General features: G+C 42.8%; 1 protein-coding gene across 5 annotated transcripts in view; it reads left to right on the top strand.

Moving 5' to 3' along the window:
* The window catches only part of SLC43A3 (solute carrier family 43 member 3), a 48,968-nt gene that overhangs the window by 23,770 nt on the left and 7,706 nt on the right, over positions 1-17,492 (top strand). For all 5 annotated transcript variants that reach the window (XM_063289090.1, XM_063289089.1, XM_063289087.1 and 2 more), the window contains 9 exons: positions 7,056-7,102; positions 8,817-8,893; positions 9,302-9,394; positions 11,619-11,758; positions 13,297-13,454; positions 14,420-14,602; positions 15,969-16,088; positions 16,193-16,379; positions 17,304-17,427. In XM_063289090.1, coding sequence (XP_063145160.1) covers positions 7,056-7,102; positions 8,817-8,893; positions 9,302-9,394; positions 11,619-11,758; positions 13,297-13,454; positions 14,420-14,602; positions 15,969-16,088; positions 16,193-16,379; positions 17,304-17,427 — 1,129 coding nt within the window. The remainder of the gene's footprint in view (positions 1-7,055; positions 7,103-8,816; positions 8,894-9,301; positions 9,395-11,618; positions 11,759-13,296; positions 13,455-14,419; positions 14,603-15,968; positions 16,089-16,192; positions 16,380-17,303; positions 17,428-17,492) is intronic.

Below are 17,492 nucleotides of genomic sequence, written 5' to 3'. Positions count from 1 at the left end.
ATGGAAACTACAGGGTCAATTGTACAGTACACTTAACACTGTTGTCTTAATTCCTAAATCCAGAAAAATCCTAGCCTTCTCTGCACATGTAATGTGGCCTCTTGTTTTGTATTATCGGTCTGTGATTATGGTCTCTTCCCTGCCCCCTGTAAAGGTTTGGGGGCATTCCTTTGCTTCCAAAATGTTGCCCATCAAAAGGGCCCCAAAGAATCCTCAGTCTCTGCAGCCTGATTCAGCAATGTAAGTGGGCTGGAAAGTGAGGAAAGCCGGCAACACTTTCCCATAAGAGTCGGGGCCTCTTCTCCAAGGACACTTGAGTTGGATCTGTAAGTGTAGCAGAACAACGTAGGTGAGTGCTGAGGTATCCATGTGAATTGCACCACTCAGACTTTAGATGGAAGGCATCATGTCTTCTTTACATAAGACTGTTCTGGAAACAGCGAAGTAGAACATTCCAGAGAGACATTCTAGCCCAGCTCTTTCCATAATATAATGGAAAGCAATTGTTAATGCAAGACACATTAAAATCACCCCACAGTCTGAAACAGTTAAGCTATGCTGGCTGAGCAGGCCTCAGTGATGGAGGAGATAAAGTTCCTTCCGCTCAGCATGTGATAACAGAAGGGAACTATGAGGATCAGAAATTCTCTGCTATACATATATACAAACGTGTGCGCTCTCTCTCTCTCTCTCTCTCTCTCTCCCTCTCCCTCTCCCTCCCTCCCTCCCTCTCCCCCTTCCTTGCCTTTCCAGTCTATCAGAACTGCCAGACAGCTGAAATGATAAATGCCCATTATCTCTGACAACCCAGGCTGCCTCCATAAGCCCCAGAGAACTGGGTTTTTTTACTTGACATAATACTCATCTTCACATACTTTAATAAACAGTCTGCCAACCTTTTTTCTGGTGGTGGTGGTGGTGGTGGGGAGCTGTATCCTAAAGAAATAGAACAGGAATTGCTATCAGTCCCCCCCCCTAATGATATGTCTAAGACGTAAGTTCTGTATTCGTCATAGTCATCTAGAATATAGAACTGAATATTCAAGGATAAACGTTTCTGCTTTTCTTAGTTACGTTCAGCAATTTTAAATGTTTGATTAAAAACTCGAGTAGGAAAAGGAGACCATAGAAATGTGAAACGGTTCATAGGAAGTAATTTGTAATTTGATAACCATTCCCAGCCATTGTATTTTGATAACCATTCCCCCAAATTCGCATAGAAATTATTAATAAAAATATTGAAGAGTGGATGACACAGGATTGATCCTCATGGAACTCTTCAGATACATCCTTATGATGCTTATATCCTACTTCAGTCTTCAGTCTTAGCCCTTCACCTTGTTTTCAGTTTCCTGTGAAACCTCCAACTTTTTTGGGGGGAAGAGTGAACCAAAATACAAGTTGCATTTCTTTTCATTTGTTAGCTGTTAGTGGTTTTTGGTCTTTACTGAGCAGCTGGTACATTGACTGATAACTTTTCCTTTTATTGTGAACATAGCTAAAGAAACATTTCAATAATTTTTAGCTTTTTTCATTAACCTTAATTATGTTTTTTTTTTCTTTCCTGACACCAGCCCTGCAGTCCTGGCTACCTGTCTGTGTGACCTGGTCCTCTTTCCATTTTCTATATGAGTCCTTTTTTATGTTTAGATTTTCACTAAACTATGTCAGGTAGCTACACTGATGTCTTCTGCTATACATCATTTCCCCCCTATATTGGAATGATTTGTTTTTAGTATCTCTTAGAAACTCCCACTCATCCTGAACAACTTCTTAAATAGCTTCTCATGCCGTGGCATCCTACTTCTTATTGCTTTGAGTTTATTCAAATCAACCTTTTCTGAAATTCAAGGTAGAGATTTGACTAGGCTTAGTCACTTTCCCCCAATGCACCTATTAATCCCACTTCTTCAGCTAATTCTTCAAAATCAAGAATTCCAGGATTACATAGCCATTTCCCCCAATGTGCCTGCTAATCCCACTTCCTCAGCTAATTCTTCCCTATTTATTAGTATCAAACTAAGTTGGAAACTCACTGCTACAAAAATGGTTGACTCTCCCTGGGACTCCCCCAGCCCAGCCAATTGTAGTATGCATTAAATAAAGATTGTTGATGGCAGGCTGAGTGGGCGAGGAAGTCAGGATGCTGGGAATCTGATCCTGTTATCTGTTAACTAAGTGCATTTATGATAAACTAGGAACTGGAGTGGGGAGGGCTGTTTCCATTGTTTGGTGATAAGGTTCAGGATCTTTGAGCCATGTTGATTTGTATCTACAAAGTGTCTTGTCCCTGTGAGGCTTTCAGTTGTGCCAAAACTCACCTCAGTTTATGCAGCTGGAAGTCCAAGGGTTCCTGTATGATTGTAGTCCAGGAAGCTGATTTTTGCTGTGGCTGCACTTTAAGTTCCTTAATTGACTGCGTGTATTAATGGAGTGGGCAAAGTTACACACCTCATGTGGGTGGACTGATTAACCACATGCAAGAGGGCAGTGCTGAAGAGGCTATTTTGTTTCCACCTTCTTCCCAACGGTACCAGGGCATGTGGCCAACTTCCTGGAGCTGGGCTAGTCTTGTCTTCTAGAAATGCTCACCTCTGGATGCAAAGCATGGTGAGGAAAACTCTTTCAAGGCCCACACCATTTCAGGTGGCAGGCAGGGATCTGCATTCCAGCGGTGGGTGAGACCTGAGCCAAACAATGAAAACCCTTCCTTGCCTCTCATTAAAACTGCCACTAAAAGCCTTTCAGAATAAGAATCATTTCAAAGATAAGGGCTACCAGCCCAGCCTTGTCAGGGGACGGCATTTCACATCTGTTGCTGAGAAACAAAGCAAATGAGGAAACAGTGTGAGTGTAGAAGCAGCAATTCTTTCCTGGGAAAATAGTTATTTGTAGGGTGTCATTTCTTCCCACAAGTAGCTCTCTCAGCCAAATGTTAGCCCCTTTTATTTCAATGGGGACCTCCAATATATGCTGTGGTGCATTTTCTATTAAAATAAGCCTGGTTGAGAAGTGACTTGCCTGACTGGCTCACCTTTATAAAGCGGAAGAACAGGCTGCTATTAACTATACACAGGAAGTTTGAAAACACAGTTAATGCTGGTCAGGAAGAAATAATCTGTGGCAACGTAAAGGGAATGTTTTATTTTCCTTTCTGGGAGCTCGTGCCAGCATCTTGGAAGAGGTAGCAGAGCTAGGTGGGAGAAATTTAGTTTCCTTACGAAGGCGGCTGCCTTTGTAGCCCTCCAGCATTAGCAAAGCATCTGTGAGTCAAATCAAACCGCTTCACTGCCAGTGAATGAAAGACGCAGAAAGCAGCCGGGGGAGGGAGCAGCCTATGAAATGGAAAAGGATAGAGTGGATCCTTTTATGGTGCCAAAACCAGCTGAGTATGTTAGAGACGTGAGACCAATATTTTGAAAGTGAAATCCTCTAGTATTGCCCTTTTTAAAATCCCTTTAACACCCCTAGAGGTCCTCTAGAGCAGAATGGTACAGCTCCAAACACCAAGTTTTGACTGGCCAGGCCGAGGAAGGTGCTCCGGCACTGGCAGGCGCAGCTCCCTGCAGGCTTCCCACAGGGTGGCATGGAAGGAAATGTCCTCAAAGCCAGCAGAGGCCAGGCTGGGAGGGAAGCCCGAGGGGTGGGGGCAGAAGAGGTCTGGTTCCATCACAGGCATGCAGTCTGAGTACATCCACTTCACTGCAGCAGGCTACTGGGGACTTAGGGATTGCGCTAAAAGCTTCCCAGGAAAGGAAGCTGGGTGAAGAAACCTTTTGGTACTCTTGAATCTATAGCTGATCGATTTAAACAACTTCCAGTCTGTAAAAAGGGAGGAGGAAAATCTATGAGGAAAGCCTTTGCAATTACTCATGGGAGCAAAGGAGGACTGTGGAAGTGTCAACAGGGGACTATATATCAGAGCCCAAAGAAGGAAATATGAAATTCAGGGCAGCTGCCTTTGACATAAGTTCATAGCAGCCCAGTGGGGTCTGTGGTCAGCATCGCATCCTCCGGGCCAAAAGCAGCCCATTGACATATGTAGCCATCTTTTATAGGTAGAAAGATGAGATGATTTGTTTAGGAGGGGACATCATACCGGACTGTTGAGACGAATTGGGATTAGGATGGCAAATTGTGTAGGCTTTCTGTAGACCAAACATTTGGAAATAGCTGCAATGTGAAAGAGGTCTCAAAACTTTTGAATATAGAGAGGGGTTTCCTAATCTCAGGCTAATACATCATTTGCAGTAATCAGGGGCATCAGATTCCATAGATCCACCTAATCCAGCTTCTCTGGACAAATGCGGAGTCACTTGCTCCTGGGTGCTTCTGCTGTATTTCAGTTATATTCTGAAATATGAAGTGTCTTTAATGCATCCTCATAGCTATCTGGTGAGCCATGCCTTTCATAATTTCTATCAGCCTAAAACTAGGGGATTGAGAAAAGGTCAGAGAGCCAAGCAAGAGACTTTTTCAAGTTCTCAGTGAAGAGGCTGTCTTCAGAGGCAAGTTTTCAAGTCTCCATACTAAATCTCTGATTTTTGTTGGGAATGTAGGAAAGAGAAAGAGAGGTAAAGTCCTTCTTCACTCCCCCAGCCATTACTAAACTGCTCAGCTTTTCTTGAATCTGCTGTTGAACAAAGAAATGGTTTCCCCCCCAAACCAGTTAGCTTGATTGGGTAACTACATGCAACATTCTAAATGTGGCAACACTGGAGACTGATGCTAATACCAAGAATATCTGAAATTAGCTAAGATGGTTATTTTTGTTTCTGCTGCACTAATCAACACAGAAGGAACATTTGAGAATTGAAATTCATCTTGGTCTTTCTTAGTGTCAGATATGACCCACAATTCTGAAGATATGACATTATTAAGTGAAATTACTACATTTCAAATATGCATTTTTCTCAAAATTTATTTAGCACTAAGTTGTATTGCAGCAGGAATGATACTAATCTGTTAAAATGTAGATGAACTAGCCAGTTGAAAGGGTCTGAACCATTTTTTTAAAGAAATGTTAGGGCTAAAGTATATATGATTAACTGCATTTTTAAATTTCCCCTGCAGATGATAGATACAGATACAGGTATCTTCAGCTGGGATGGCAGATTAGAGACTGGATTAGATTCAGACACTGGATGACAGTAGGTGTTGGTAGAGAAGATTTAACTCTTTCCTCTCCTGCTATGGACCCAAGAAACTCATTACTTTGTGAAGAAATCCATCTAGTGGTTACAATAAGCATGCTCTACTCAAAGCAAATAGCAGTTTCAGAAACAGAATTTTCTTCTCAATTAGGGGAGGAAAGGGTAAAACACACTCTAGAGACTTGCTGTGAATCAGTCTCTGCAGTTGATACTTTCAGTCTTTAACCATGTCCTCATGCAAAGTGATATTTAACTTGCATGATGAAGTTTGTCTGAAAGAGTTCATATGTGCTGCTTACCTTGGCCCGAAGATGACTCACCAACCTTTAGTTGAGGACATGAATGCACAATGCTGTCCTCAGCCTAGCCTTGGCACACCATGAAGACAGCCTCTGCCTGTCTTTTTTTGCTTGTTGGCCAAAGTGGTGTTTTCCAAATTCTACCAGCACAAATGATGTCACCGCATTCCCTGGTAGATAAGTCCAGCACACCAATTGACTAGCGCATGCTCTTGCGAGCTGGCCACACCACCTCCCCTCCAATCAATGGTATCTGCCCTTCATGGGCATCTGGTCTTGGTCTACCTGTCCCCACCAAGAAGGAACTTTCCTACATAAACCCTGATCACACCTCACTTCACAAGATGCATCTTGGGCTTATGGGGACTCCTTATATCCCTGAAAACACTTTTGATTGAGAGCACCAGTATGTTGGTTCCTGCATGGGTGAGGCACTGGTGGATTGCTGCATAGGTGAAAAAGAAGGACATCCCATGCAATTTCTGTGAGATAGTGTCATTTTGCATACTCTGTGGGATATTCATAGGTGCTGCAATCACTTGTGACAGGAGGCAGCTTGGAACACTTATTGATTGGGATATTTGGCACCTGGGGTGAACTTGCCAAGAGTTTGGCCAGTTCCCCCTCCTTGCCCAACTGATAGGAAGAATGTTAAAACTGTCTGCCAATCTTTAGTCTTCTGTAAGGCTGATACATCTCTGTCCAAAAAAAAAAAAAGCCCAGCTGACAGGCAGCTGAAGTTCAGTCAGGAGCTTCACTCTGTACTTATCCTCCATGCCACCAATATTGGCTGGGACAGTTTTGGACAAATGTCTACCAGTCTTAGAGAAGATTGGTATGCTGGTTGGCTGTTCTTCCTGTTGCTTGGGCTTTCAGAAGATGGGAAGACCTGATTTCAGAAACACCTTGTGTGACATGTTACTGATGCAGAGTACTTCCGTCCAGGTGATCTGTGACTCAGGCTTAGTGCAAACTCCAGGTGCTTTGCATTGCCTAAAAGCCGCCATCCTAAAATTCCACTAGCCAGATGAGGCTTCTGCACATGCACTGGGCATGCAGACATTTCCAGGAGCTGACTGGAAGCATCGGAGGAGGCTTCTGCTGAAACTGCCAGAGGCAGCCTCAGCAGTGAAGAAGCAGCCGTGAAGAAGTATAGGGTGGATGTTGTTTTGTGAATCGTTTCAAAGACATTCATCATGTGAAATGTTGTGATTGCTTATACCGATCATATAATACATTAGCAATTAGCTTACACTAGAATTTAGCCCAAATGTGTACCTTCTTGCACACTTCTCCCATCTCTTTTAATTTCAGTCTTATATTCTCTTCCTCAATCAGCATTGTTTCTTTCATTCTCCCTGAGTGTTTTCAGTATCCTCAACCCAAAGTTTCGTTTTATTGATGCATCTGGCTGACATGTTGACTTTGCTGTTTCTGCCCATAATTGCCACAATTGCCTATCTACCTACCTACCTTCCTTAGTTAAAGATGGGAAGCTGGTGAAGAAAGCCACTGGATCTGTTGATGAAATGAAAAAAACCATGCTGTACAACCTCACACGGTCACACTCATTCATAGCACAGAATCTCCTTTTGTTTTCCAGATCCTCCTATACCCTTGGTACTCTCCTCATTGCATTTTCTTCAGCAGGTGAGTGCTTCTGCATGAAGAGTCCATTTGAGCTTGCTAAACTTGTGTGGGAGTGTAGAAAATACTAAGGAAAGTAAGGTGAATACTGGTGATAAATCACTGGGAAATGTTGGAGGGGTGGGGCCAGTTTTCTAAAGTGTGTTTGCTTTTGCTAGCACAGCAAGTTAGCAGCATGGGAAAATGTGGTCTTCCAGAATATATGGGTATGCCTTGATATGAGTGAAGAACTTGCTAGTGGCTTGGTAGGCTTGAACCCTCCCCATTCTATGTAACACGCTCTGATTTAGGGAAGTAACATCAGTAGTTAGACTTTGGGAAGCTCAGGTAAAGTTTTAACTTTAACTTTAACTTACCTGACAATTAGGATTGTCAGGTAGAGACAGCCTTGTATCTCAATAGTCATTTAGAAAAGGAAATACTGCACTGCCAGGTTTTGCTATCATATAAAGGCAACAACTGCTGTTTTTTTCTTTAATGCTACTAAAAAAGAATCCTTTTTTTTAGATTTTTTATCCCTCCTTTATTATTTTTATAAATAACTCAAGGCAGCAAACATACCTAATACTCCTTCCTCCTCCTCTTTTCCCCACAACAACAGCCCTGTGAGGCGAGTTGGGCTGAGACAGAGGGACTGGCCCAAGGTCACTCAGCCGGCTTTCATGCCTAAGGCAGGACTAGAACTCTCAGTCTCCTGGTTTCTAGCCCAGCACCTTAAGCACTAGCCCAAACTGGCTCCTTTAAGCTCTAAAAGGATCCTTGTTCTTCTTTTTCTATTAATTCATCTTAGCTGAAGGCAAGTTAGTGAGTCCAACTAGCAACAATGGACCATTGTGTTAAGTATAGGTCATGGTAGCTAGAATGCCTTGCTGGCTGGTTATCAATGGCAATGTTTAAACTGACTTCTTTTGGGCTAAATGAGTAGGTAATGGCTATCCTTTGACTCTTCAAAGCTTGAAGGATTTACCATATCCTGGTTTATCATTGTGTTATTCCCTGGATCAGCATGACTGGGATTTATCTTAATGCTCATTTACTGTTGTATACATTTATCTGTGAAAGGATACGAGGTGTCTGGATGGGTACCTCTCTTGAGAAATGGTTCTATGTGTTTTGTTGAGATGCATGAACTGGCTCCAACTGTCTACCCAGCTCTCCAAAAATTGTGTGAATTTTCTAGCTTGTTCTAAAAAGATAGGGGAAAACTAGGAAATAGGACTAGATCTCATTTGTAGTCAGTATCCATAGAGAGTTCATAGCTTACCTCTGCTCATGCACTTCTGGCTGGCATATTTTGCTAATATTTATCCAAGATAAAGGCAGAGCAAAGAGCATGGGCGAATGCTTTTGATTACTAATTTCTCAATCCCCTAAACTGGCATAAAATATACTTTATGTAATATATTTGTAAACCGCTTTTATTGTAAACCGCCCAGAGTCGCTCTCTGAGTGAGATAGGCGGTGACGAAATTTGAAATATAAATATAAATAAATGTAGATACAGTTTGCTGTGCCCCATAGTACGTAAATTGGAAACTGTTAGGTTGGAATGGCCGTATGACTGTTTGGGCAATATATGAATAGCTTTTTGTGTACTGGCACAACTGATTTCCTAGTTCTGGGCTGTAAATGTATATGGATGGTGGAAAACAGTACTTTGGGATCGTCTGTGTCTTAGTTATGAGCATGGTAATACATCGATTTTTCCTCCTTCCAGCCACTGCAGTAATGCTGTACCCAGCATTGTCATTTATCTCTATTGGTGGAATCCTCCTCATTCTCACAAACATGCAGGTTTGAAGTTCTTCCCTTGTGATCCTACTGGGGAGGGGAGCTGGGGACGGAAACTGCTCAAAAAGAACTTGGAGGAGGGGGCAGGGATCTGTCTATGCATGACATGACTTTTACTTTGGGTGGGGAAAGATCCCAGAGATGTCTTTACTTCCTCTCTTTGAGATATTAAAATCAAGCTGGGAAAAGGGAACCATTATGTCCTTTTCCTGCATGTTCAGAACATATCATGCTAGCCTGGAAATAAAATTGCATAAATGGTGGGTATAGGCATGGAAGAAATCCACTTGATAGATTGCTTGTTTGTCCATGGCAATTATTTTTTTATATTCTAGCCTAGTTAGAACTGAACTCATTTGCTGTATTCTGCTGTCATAAAGGGGGATTAGCCCTTTTAATTTATCTCTCCAGGTTGGGAATCTGTTTGGAAAACATCGGTCCACCATCATTACCCTCTACAATGGAGCCTTTGATTCTTCTTCAGCTGTATTTCTCATCATCAAGGTTGGTGAGAAGGGTTTTTCCTTTTTTTTTTTTTGCCTCCCATATCAATTTATCTTTAATTTTTTAAAAAATCCCTCTTCTATCTTTGGGCTTTAGTATCTTGTTGCTGCTTTTGGTAGGTGCTGTATCACCAGCGTAGGCTCAGAACCATCTCAGTGTCCATTATCTGTAGCAGTAAAGCGTGGCCTTAGATCCATCTAAATTATCAGCACTAAATGAACTAATGACTAGCTGATAACTGGTTTAGACAGTCAAAAAGCAGCCCGCTCCAAAGCAAGCCAGGGTACAACCTTAGGACGGCTAAGACATGAGGAGATCATGATGTGGAGAACCACAAGAGAAGAGACAAGCAAGATCAGGAGAAAAAAAAATAAACTAGCATAAATAGATAATTGAATTGTCCCAAATTGATTTAGTCTTCAGAGGTATTTGATCTGGACTAACTTTATATGCTTAAAACTAAGACTACAGGTAACACTTTTCCTCCTTGCCTCCAGCAGATTCATGTTCCTATTAAAGAACAAGAACAAGCTGATTTGGAAATACGCTACATTCGTACATAGATTAGCCAGCCCATGCATGCTCAAGGGCATTTGTTATATGCAGACAGTCATCTCCTTTGCTAGTGGACACTAGAGAGAGGTCACTGTTTGCAGCTGGCCATGAATTTGGGACATTTTCACCCATTAATGCTGCTAACAGCTGATTGATGCACTAAAGTCACTCCCATGCATTCAGTGAATCCAAGTTAGGGCAGAGCAGAGGCTACAACCAAACTAAATAAGACTGTTTCGTCACTGTAAGGATTGGTATTTATTTTTAATTTTAGGAGGGGAAAGAGGCTATGCAACCCCTTTTCCCTTTTGCCATCTGTTTGGAGATAGGGAGTTGTCCAGGTTGAGGTGGATCAGCCACAGAAACTGCTTGGGTGGCTTTGGGCCATGGCTCATTCTCAGCCCAACCTACTTCATGGGGTTGTTGTAGAGGAAAATGGGAGGAGGGAACCCTATGTGCACCACCTTGAGCTCCTGAAGGAAAAAAGGGATATAAAATACGTACATGTTTCTTTTCTTTTTGGGTTGAATGGATGGACAGAGAAAGAAAAGGGTAAGGTGGCCTCCCCTCCTTCCTTCCATTTAAGTTCCCATTAGGGGGGACTTTTGCATTTCAAGCACTGAGGGTGGAAAAGAGGGAGGGAGTTGCCTGCCATACAAAGTCTGGTCCTTGTTCTCAGATCCCTGGAGGGACCAGGAGAGGATTGCTGTTGACAGCAGAGTGACCCTGATTTCAGCAGGAAGTTGCGCTCGCTCGAAGTGAGAGAGAGGACTCTTTGTCCTGTTGCATCTTGTAATTCATGACTCAGCTTTCTAAAGCTCCTTTGTGGCTGAACTTTGCTAATAGAGGAGAACAGGAACTGGAATTTCTGGGTGATACTCAGCAGAATGAATAATGAAGGCTGAGAGACCAGAAGCAACTCTGCTACATGACACGTTGCATTGCACTGTAGCCCCCATCATCCTTAGCCCGCTAGCACCATTAATTGGCTGGATTCATAAAGCAACTTTGAGAAGACAGAAATAAGGTTGAGGAGTTTAGGATTCAGCTTACTGTAGCCACCCAGCCAATGTCAGCCTGCTGTGGAAATCAGACCATTTGTGTGTTTGTTTGGGTACAGCAGGTTGTGTGAAACCTAGCTCTATAAACCGAGGCCTAGGATTTAGTGTGGGTATGTGCTACACTTTAGTTCTGAAGTCAAAATTTTACATCAGTGTGGGAGTGGGGATAAGCACTGCACCTATCCGTATCTCCTTAAAGAAACAGCATTTTTTCTTGGGCTCAGCAGCCATTTTCTCCCCTTTTGAATTAGGAAACATGTGAAAAGAAAGATAACCTCTCGAACACCCATGGAAACACATGAAACCCCACTGTCACCCACTTCAGTGGCCTAGCTTTGCCCTGTTTGCATCCTTGCCCCCCTCACTGTGGCAATGGGCCCTTTAAAAATGTTCAGCGTGGGCACCAAAAGGTTGCCCAACAATTTCAGAAGCCACATGCATCTGCCGAGTGGGAGCTGTTAACGATCAGGTTAGCAGCAAGCAGAGAGGGGGAACGGAAGCCTTTCCATCTTCCTTGCTACACTCCTGCAGAAAATCAGGGATTAGAGCACACTGTAGGAGCATTAAAATGCAGCCAGTTTATCTTGGAATGCGTTGTCTGTCCACAGCTCCTGTATGAGCAAGGCCTCTCCCTGGGAGCCATGTTCTTCTTCATGTCTGCCTGTAGCGCCTGGCACTTAGTTCGCACCTTTTTCCTGATGCCCCGATACCATATTCCTTATCCACTGCCCCCTGGCTATACATATGGGTAAGCAGCACTTCTGTCCAATGGGCAGCTGGCTCCTCTGCGTGTCTCCCCAAATCCTAGTCCCCTTATTTTCCTATCATTTTTCTCCAGTTTCTTCTTCCTTTTTCTAGCTATTATCTTGATGCCTGAAATCTTAGTAACCAGATAACATATTTTAGGGATCTTTAAATTCTGTCAGTTATTCCTATAAAGACAATCTTTCTTTCCGAGTGCTATTTTTAGGTATGCCCTGTGAAAGCATATCCTAGGATATGCCTTGTGCTTCTCATCTGACTGTCACTGTGCCTTTAACAGCAGTTTGGTGTGCAAAACTAAATTGATGCCTAGAAAAGCTGCACCATTGGGTTAATTCTTAACATCCAGCTGCTATTTATGTTAAAAGATGAATCCATACATTGTCCTGTTAACAATCTTAGATTCATACCTTTCCTTGTGCCTGCCTATTCATTCTAAGCTTTTTTGTTCCTGAGCTGGTATGTCAAATTTCTGGCTCAGGTGCTACAAAAGTTTCAGAAACATCTGAACTTAACAGCAGAGCATGCAGCCTGCACTGGAACGATTCAGGTCATTTAATCTGCCCTTCCCTGCTTTACTTGAATCTATTGTTTAGGTATGCCTGCAGTTTAGATAGGTGTCATTAGCAGGCTAGACCTCTACATGTTTACTTGAAAATATGGGCTAGAATACATTTCACAAGTCTCTAGGCTGACTTTGGATTGATGAAGCCACTTCCTGTGGGTGAAAATCAGGAGGGAAGCAATGGGTGAAGAACTGAGCTCTCCACTCACTTGCCAGTACTATGCTTCCAAATGCTCCCTTCCCCCACTAATTTCAAATATTCTTTGCAAAGTTATCCCTGGTCTTCTTGCCTTGTTTCTGTTTCTGATTGCCCCAGTAGCTTTGCTTCTTCAAAAAGGAGTTGCAGCCAGATTCATCTGCATGCCAGGTGTAGACTGGCTCTGCTGGTGTAGTTCATGCATTATGCTGAACCGTTAATAGGTGAGCTAACTCATCATTCTGTTGCCAAAACCAAATAAATCACATTATGGCATTGCATTATGTCTGAACCAGGGCATTGAGTTTAATGGATTTACCCCCAAATAAATGTGGATGTCAGTATCAGCAAGCAGACCTGGTTAGTAATTCTTCTTCCCATTTCAGAGGTACTAATGCAAACGAAGAGTAAAGGAAAGAATGATTATGAAATGTGTCACTGAAAATGGTTTGCACCAGAAAGTACACATTTCAGTTTCCTTGAGGCTTTCCCCTGCCTTTTGCTTTGCCTGTTTGATTACCCATTTAATGTGTATAAATGTTATAGAATGTTTACTGGCTCCCGTTAATTTCATTTCAGTTTTGCATTTTCATACCATGGTCCAATGGCTTCAAAACTTAATAAAAGTGTTCTCGTAAATCCTTTTCCTTCTCTCTGTGCGTATATAACATTTGTTTTAGTTCTGTACGCAGGACATATGTAGAAATAAGTTCACATGGAGAAGGGGAGAGCAGGGTATGTGTCATATTTCCTGTATCTGCAGATTGAGCTGTCCTGGGATTTCCCATTCATACCGCACATATGAGGAACAACACTGCCCCAAGATCACAGATGTGGATGAAGCACAAGACTCAGATAATGTACATCCTGAGTCAGCACTCAAAGGAGAACAAGCTACCATCAAAGAGACAGTTGACAAAGGTAGAGGCTGTGGCTGATTCACTGGTAGATCTCATATTAACCAGGATTGTACCATTCAGAATCCCTGGGCCATTCTTTCTGTGGAATTTTTAGGGTCTGCAAAGTAATTGTAAGACCTCACTTGAGTCTGCCTCAGTGTCTGTTACAGAGGCAGCCTTTGCTGGACTACACAATTCATCCAGGACTGAGAGATGCCCCTCTTTTTGCAGCTAGCTTCTTTTATTCTGTTTCTTTTGACTCATTCTCTTTCTTTAGAATTCCATACATGAAATCAGGCTTGAATTACCCATTGTCTTAGGTGTTAGGCATTGTGGAACATGATCAGCTCCCAAGTCACCATGTGTTTCTAGGCTATTGCAGTCAACTATTTTTTATGGGTGAGCAGATAGGAAGAATGAGCTCAAATGTCATAATTCTTCACTTGTTATGGTTTCCCCAGGTTGTGGGATCTACTGCCTGAAGTTCCAGCAAGATATTAATCATATTTAATGTCACGTTACTGAGAAATACTGTTTCCTTTTTCCTCCCAATGACCCTGCTGCAAATTGCTAGTAAGAAACCAGCAGCTTTTTACCCTGCCAGCCAACTGATCAGAGGCTGGTAGAAAAGTGAGAGGGCTCTTTGTGACTTCACACATTGCAGCAACTATTATAAATGGCACAGATTGTTCAACTTTTGATGTCATCTGTACTCTAGAACCTGTTCCATATCCTTTTTTGGGAGGGTCTGTGTTGAAGTTCAGGAATAACTGTCTCATCCCTACTTAACCAAACTTTCTTTCCAGCGTTAATAAAACTTAAGTCCACACGTATGTGACTTGAAATGAAACAAGTCTTTAATCCTGGAGGTGCTGGCACAGAAACAGTAGCAACTACTGTTCCGTGTGAACACATTCTGGGTTTGTGATACAAAGATCAGATTGGACATAACTCCAGAGTGTATCTGGTTTTTGTGTTTTTTTTTAGGTGATGCTGGGACTGGATCAGGCTCCAAGCAACCACCTGTTAAATCCTTCTGGAGATGCGTTTTCTCCATGTTATTCTTCTGGCACTTGATATGGCTGTCAGTGATGCAGCTGCGCCATTACCTCTTCATTGGCACGCTCAACCCCATGCTGACAAAACTGGCAAATAAAGACACCAGCCTTGGTACTGAGGGAACTCAGAGAATTGTGGGGAGGGAAGGGCCATCAGATGGTTCTTTGGGGAAGAGGAGGGCATAGTAAAAGATGCACAATGGCTAATGGGTTTGGGATAGGTGAGAAGCAAGCAGTAAGGAAGAAGACTACAGAGATGAGTAAGAACAGTTAAGAGAAGTATTGATTGGGGCAACAAGCTGGAAAATAGGGAGAGAAAAAGCAATAAAGGACATTGCTTTACAAATGCTTAGTGTGAGCCAGAGCCCCCTCAGCTTACAACAGCATTTTTGTCAAGTTTTTTTTTAACTTTTTAAAATAATTTGAGGAGAGGTATTCAAGAGCATAGAGAGCCAGTCTGGTGTAGTGGCTAGAAACCGGGAGACTGTGAGTTCTAGTCCTGCCTTAGGCACCAAGACAGCTGAGTGACCTTGGGCCAGTCACTCTCTCTCAGCCCCAGGAAGGAGGCAAGGGCAAACCACTTCTGAAAAACCTTGCCAGGAAAACTGCAGGGACTTGTCCGGGCAGTCTCTGAGAATCGGACAGGATTGAGCGGATTAAAAAAAAATTAAAGAGCATAACAGACACTTTTCATCCTCTAAAATCTTGGCCTTGTTCCTTTTTGGAGTCTGGTCCTTAATTTGCTATGCAAAGCCTGGTTGAGTCTTTGAGCAGATGGAACTTGTATATTCCTGCCTTACAAGAAGTACGCAGCTGCTGGGTACTCATATCTCACTAAACCATGATACGTTTGGTTTTGCCTTAATATGTTCTGGAATCCAACCATTTTTTCCTCCAACAAATGGTGCTTTCAGATAACCAGGGCTCAGCCTAATGTGTGAATCTTTTAAGTCCCAGAAAGGTAGTTTTCTCCTGGATATATCAGATGTTCCATTGCTCTATTTCTTCTATATATGTTGCTCCCTTCCTCCCTTGCTCAAAAGGCAGGTGATTTCTCTTCAAAAATGTTCTTCTCTCCCAAGACGATGGGGTCAGGATGTAATCAAACATGGCCTGAGGCCTTCCCTGAAAGCCTGCCTCTGTCTTCGAGCGGAGATAAGCTGCCGAAGTAAGACTGAAATTGTGCCATTTTAAAGCCCAGATATGAATGATGGCAGAAGTCTGCTGTTGATTGCCAGATAGGACTGGCCAGCAAGATGAGGGAAAGTTCCTCCCTTGGTATCAGTCTTGCTAGAAGCTTTGTCCCATATCCAAGAAGAGTTTTCTCAGTTCTGAGAACTGCCGGATGACCAAAGAGACTAAACCTGAATACATTCTAGCCTTATTTAAACACAGTGAGTTATAGAAATGAAATTGGGGACATTTTCTTTGGAGTGACACTGCAGTTACCTTTTGTCTTCACTTTTTTCTGCCTGCAGTGAGCAGCTACACCAATGCATTTGCCTTGACTCAGCTCTGTGGAATCCTCTGCGCCCCTTGGAATGGGCTTATTCTTGACCGGCACAAACGTAGGCAAAAAAAGGGAGGAAGTCATTCAGGTACGCCCTTTGAATTGTGGGGACCTACCTTCCAGATAAGATTGTCCTGCCCAGGCTTTGGTGCTCGGAGTTCTCCCTGGCTGAACTCTCTCTCTCCTTTGCAGGGAGACCAGATTCCCTTGCTGACCTCCGTTCCTGCGTGCTGTCCCTGGTCATCACAGTGTTGCAGTGCCTGGCCTTCTCCATCTGCGCTTCCATTCCTGTGCTGCCGGTGCAGTATGCCACATTTATCCTGCAAGTTCTGAGCCGTTCCTTCCTCTATGGAGGCAATGCTGCCTTCTTGGCTATTGCGTAAGAGATGGGTTTCCCAGGAAAAAATTGGGAAGGAAGACTTGGAGGGAGTGGGGAGAGGAAGGGAAGACTACTGTTAAACGTGACATACGGACATCACAGGGAATTTATAGCTCTGATGAGGAAAAAATGTTGCCAGTCAATCCTTGCCTACTGGAAGTGCCATACGGGCTCTTTCCAGTTTTGCATGTTTCGAACTGCTAGTATGAACTGCTAATGCATGTTGAGATTTCTTTTTGTGTGCATTGCAACTAGAACACTCCATTCTCCTCCTCCTCCTCCTTCCCCCTCCTCCTCCTGCTTTAGAAAAAAGTTCTGCAGTTCATAACACTATTAAAAATTTCTAGGTTTTCAGAGTTCTGCTAAAATACCTTTCTAATCTTTATTGGACACATTTCTGGTTTTTCAAAGTTTTGATACACAGACAAGCTACACTAATAACAAAGTGGAGAAGTGACAGGAATACTTAGACTAACCTACTGTAGAAACAGGCATGAGGCTAGATTATTTCCTCTTATGTGTATTTTGCAATAAGAGTTGAATCAGTAAGGAAGAAAGTACACTTCCTGGCTCAGTCGTTTTTCTAGCCTGGGCCTTTCCCCAGAGAAATCCATTAATTAATTAAATCTGTTAATATTTGCTTAAGACTGTATCTGTTAAATACTCAAAAGTCCCTCTCTCTTTATCATTCTTTTGTGTGAGGGAGCCTTGAAGCACTGATATAGATGCAAACAAATGTTCTACCCACTTCCTTGATCCTACTAGGGATGCAGAAAGGTAGTTACCAAAGGTCAAGAAGGGAGGCTGAGAAAAAGGTGAAGAGTAGTTGCAAGTTGCAATAAGGGAAGCAACAAGGAAAAGTCACTTAAAATGCCTGGATCATTTTCTCCATAATTCCCCTCCTGCCCCCATTTCGTTTTACAGCTTTCCCCTGGAACACTTTGGGAAACTCTATGGTCTGGTGTTGGGACTGTCAGCTGTGGTGTCCCTTCTACAGTATCCCTGTTTTATACTCATCAGGGGCCCACTAAAGGGGGATTCCTTTTATGTAAGTATTCTGTATCCCATTGAGTCGCTTTCCCTATCTGGATGTCAGCAGCACCCCAAACAGAG

This window comes from Candoia aspera, chromosome 1, assembly GCF_035149785.1.
Source record: "Candoia aspera isolate rCanAsp1 chromosome 1, rCanAsp1.hap2, whole genome shotgun sequence".
Classification (NCBI taxonomy): Eukaryota; Metazoa; Chordata; class Lepidosauria; order Squamata; family Boidae; genus Candoia; species Candoia aspera.
Note: the sequence above shows the minus strand (reverse complement) of the source record. Positions and strands in the feature narration are given on the sequence as shown.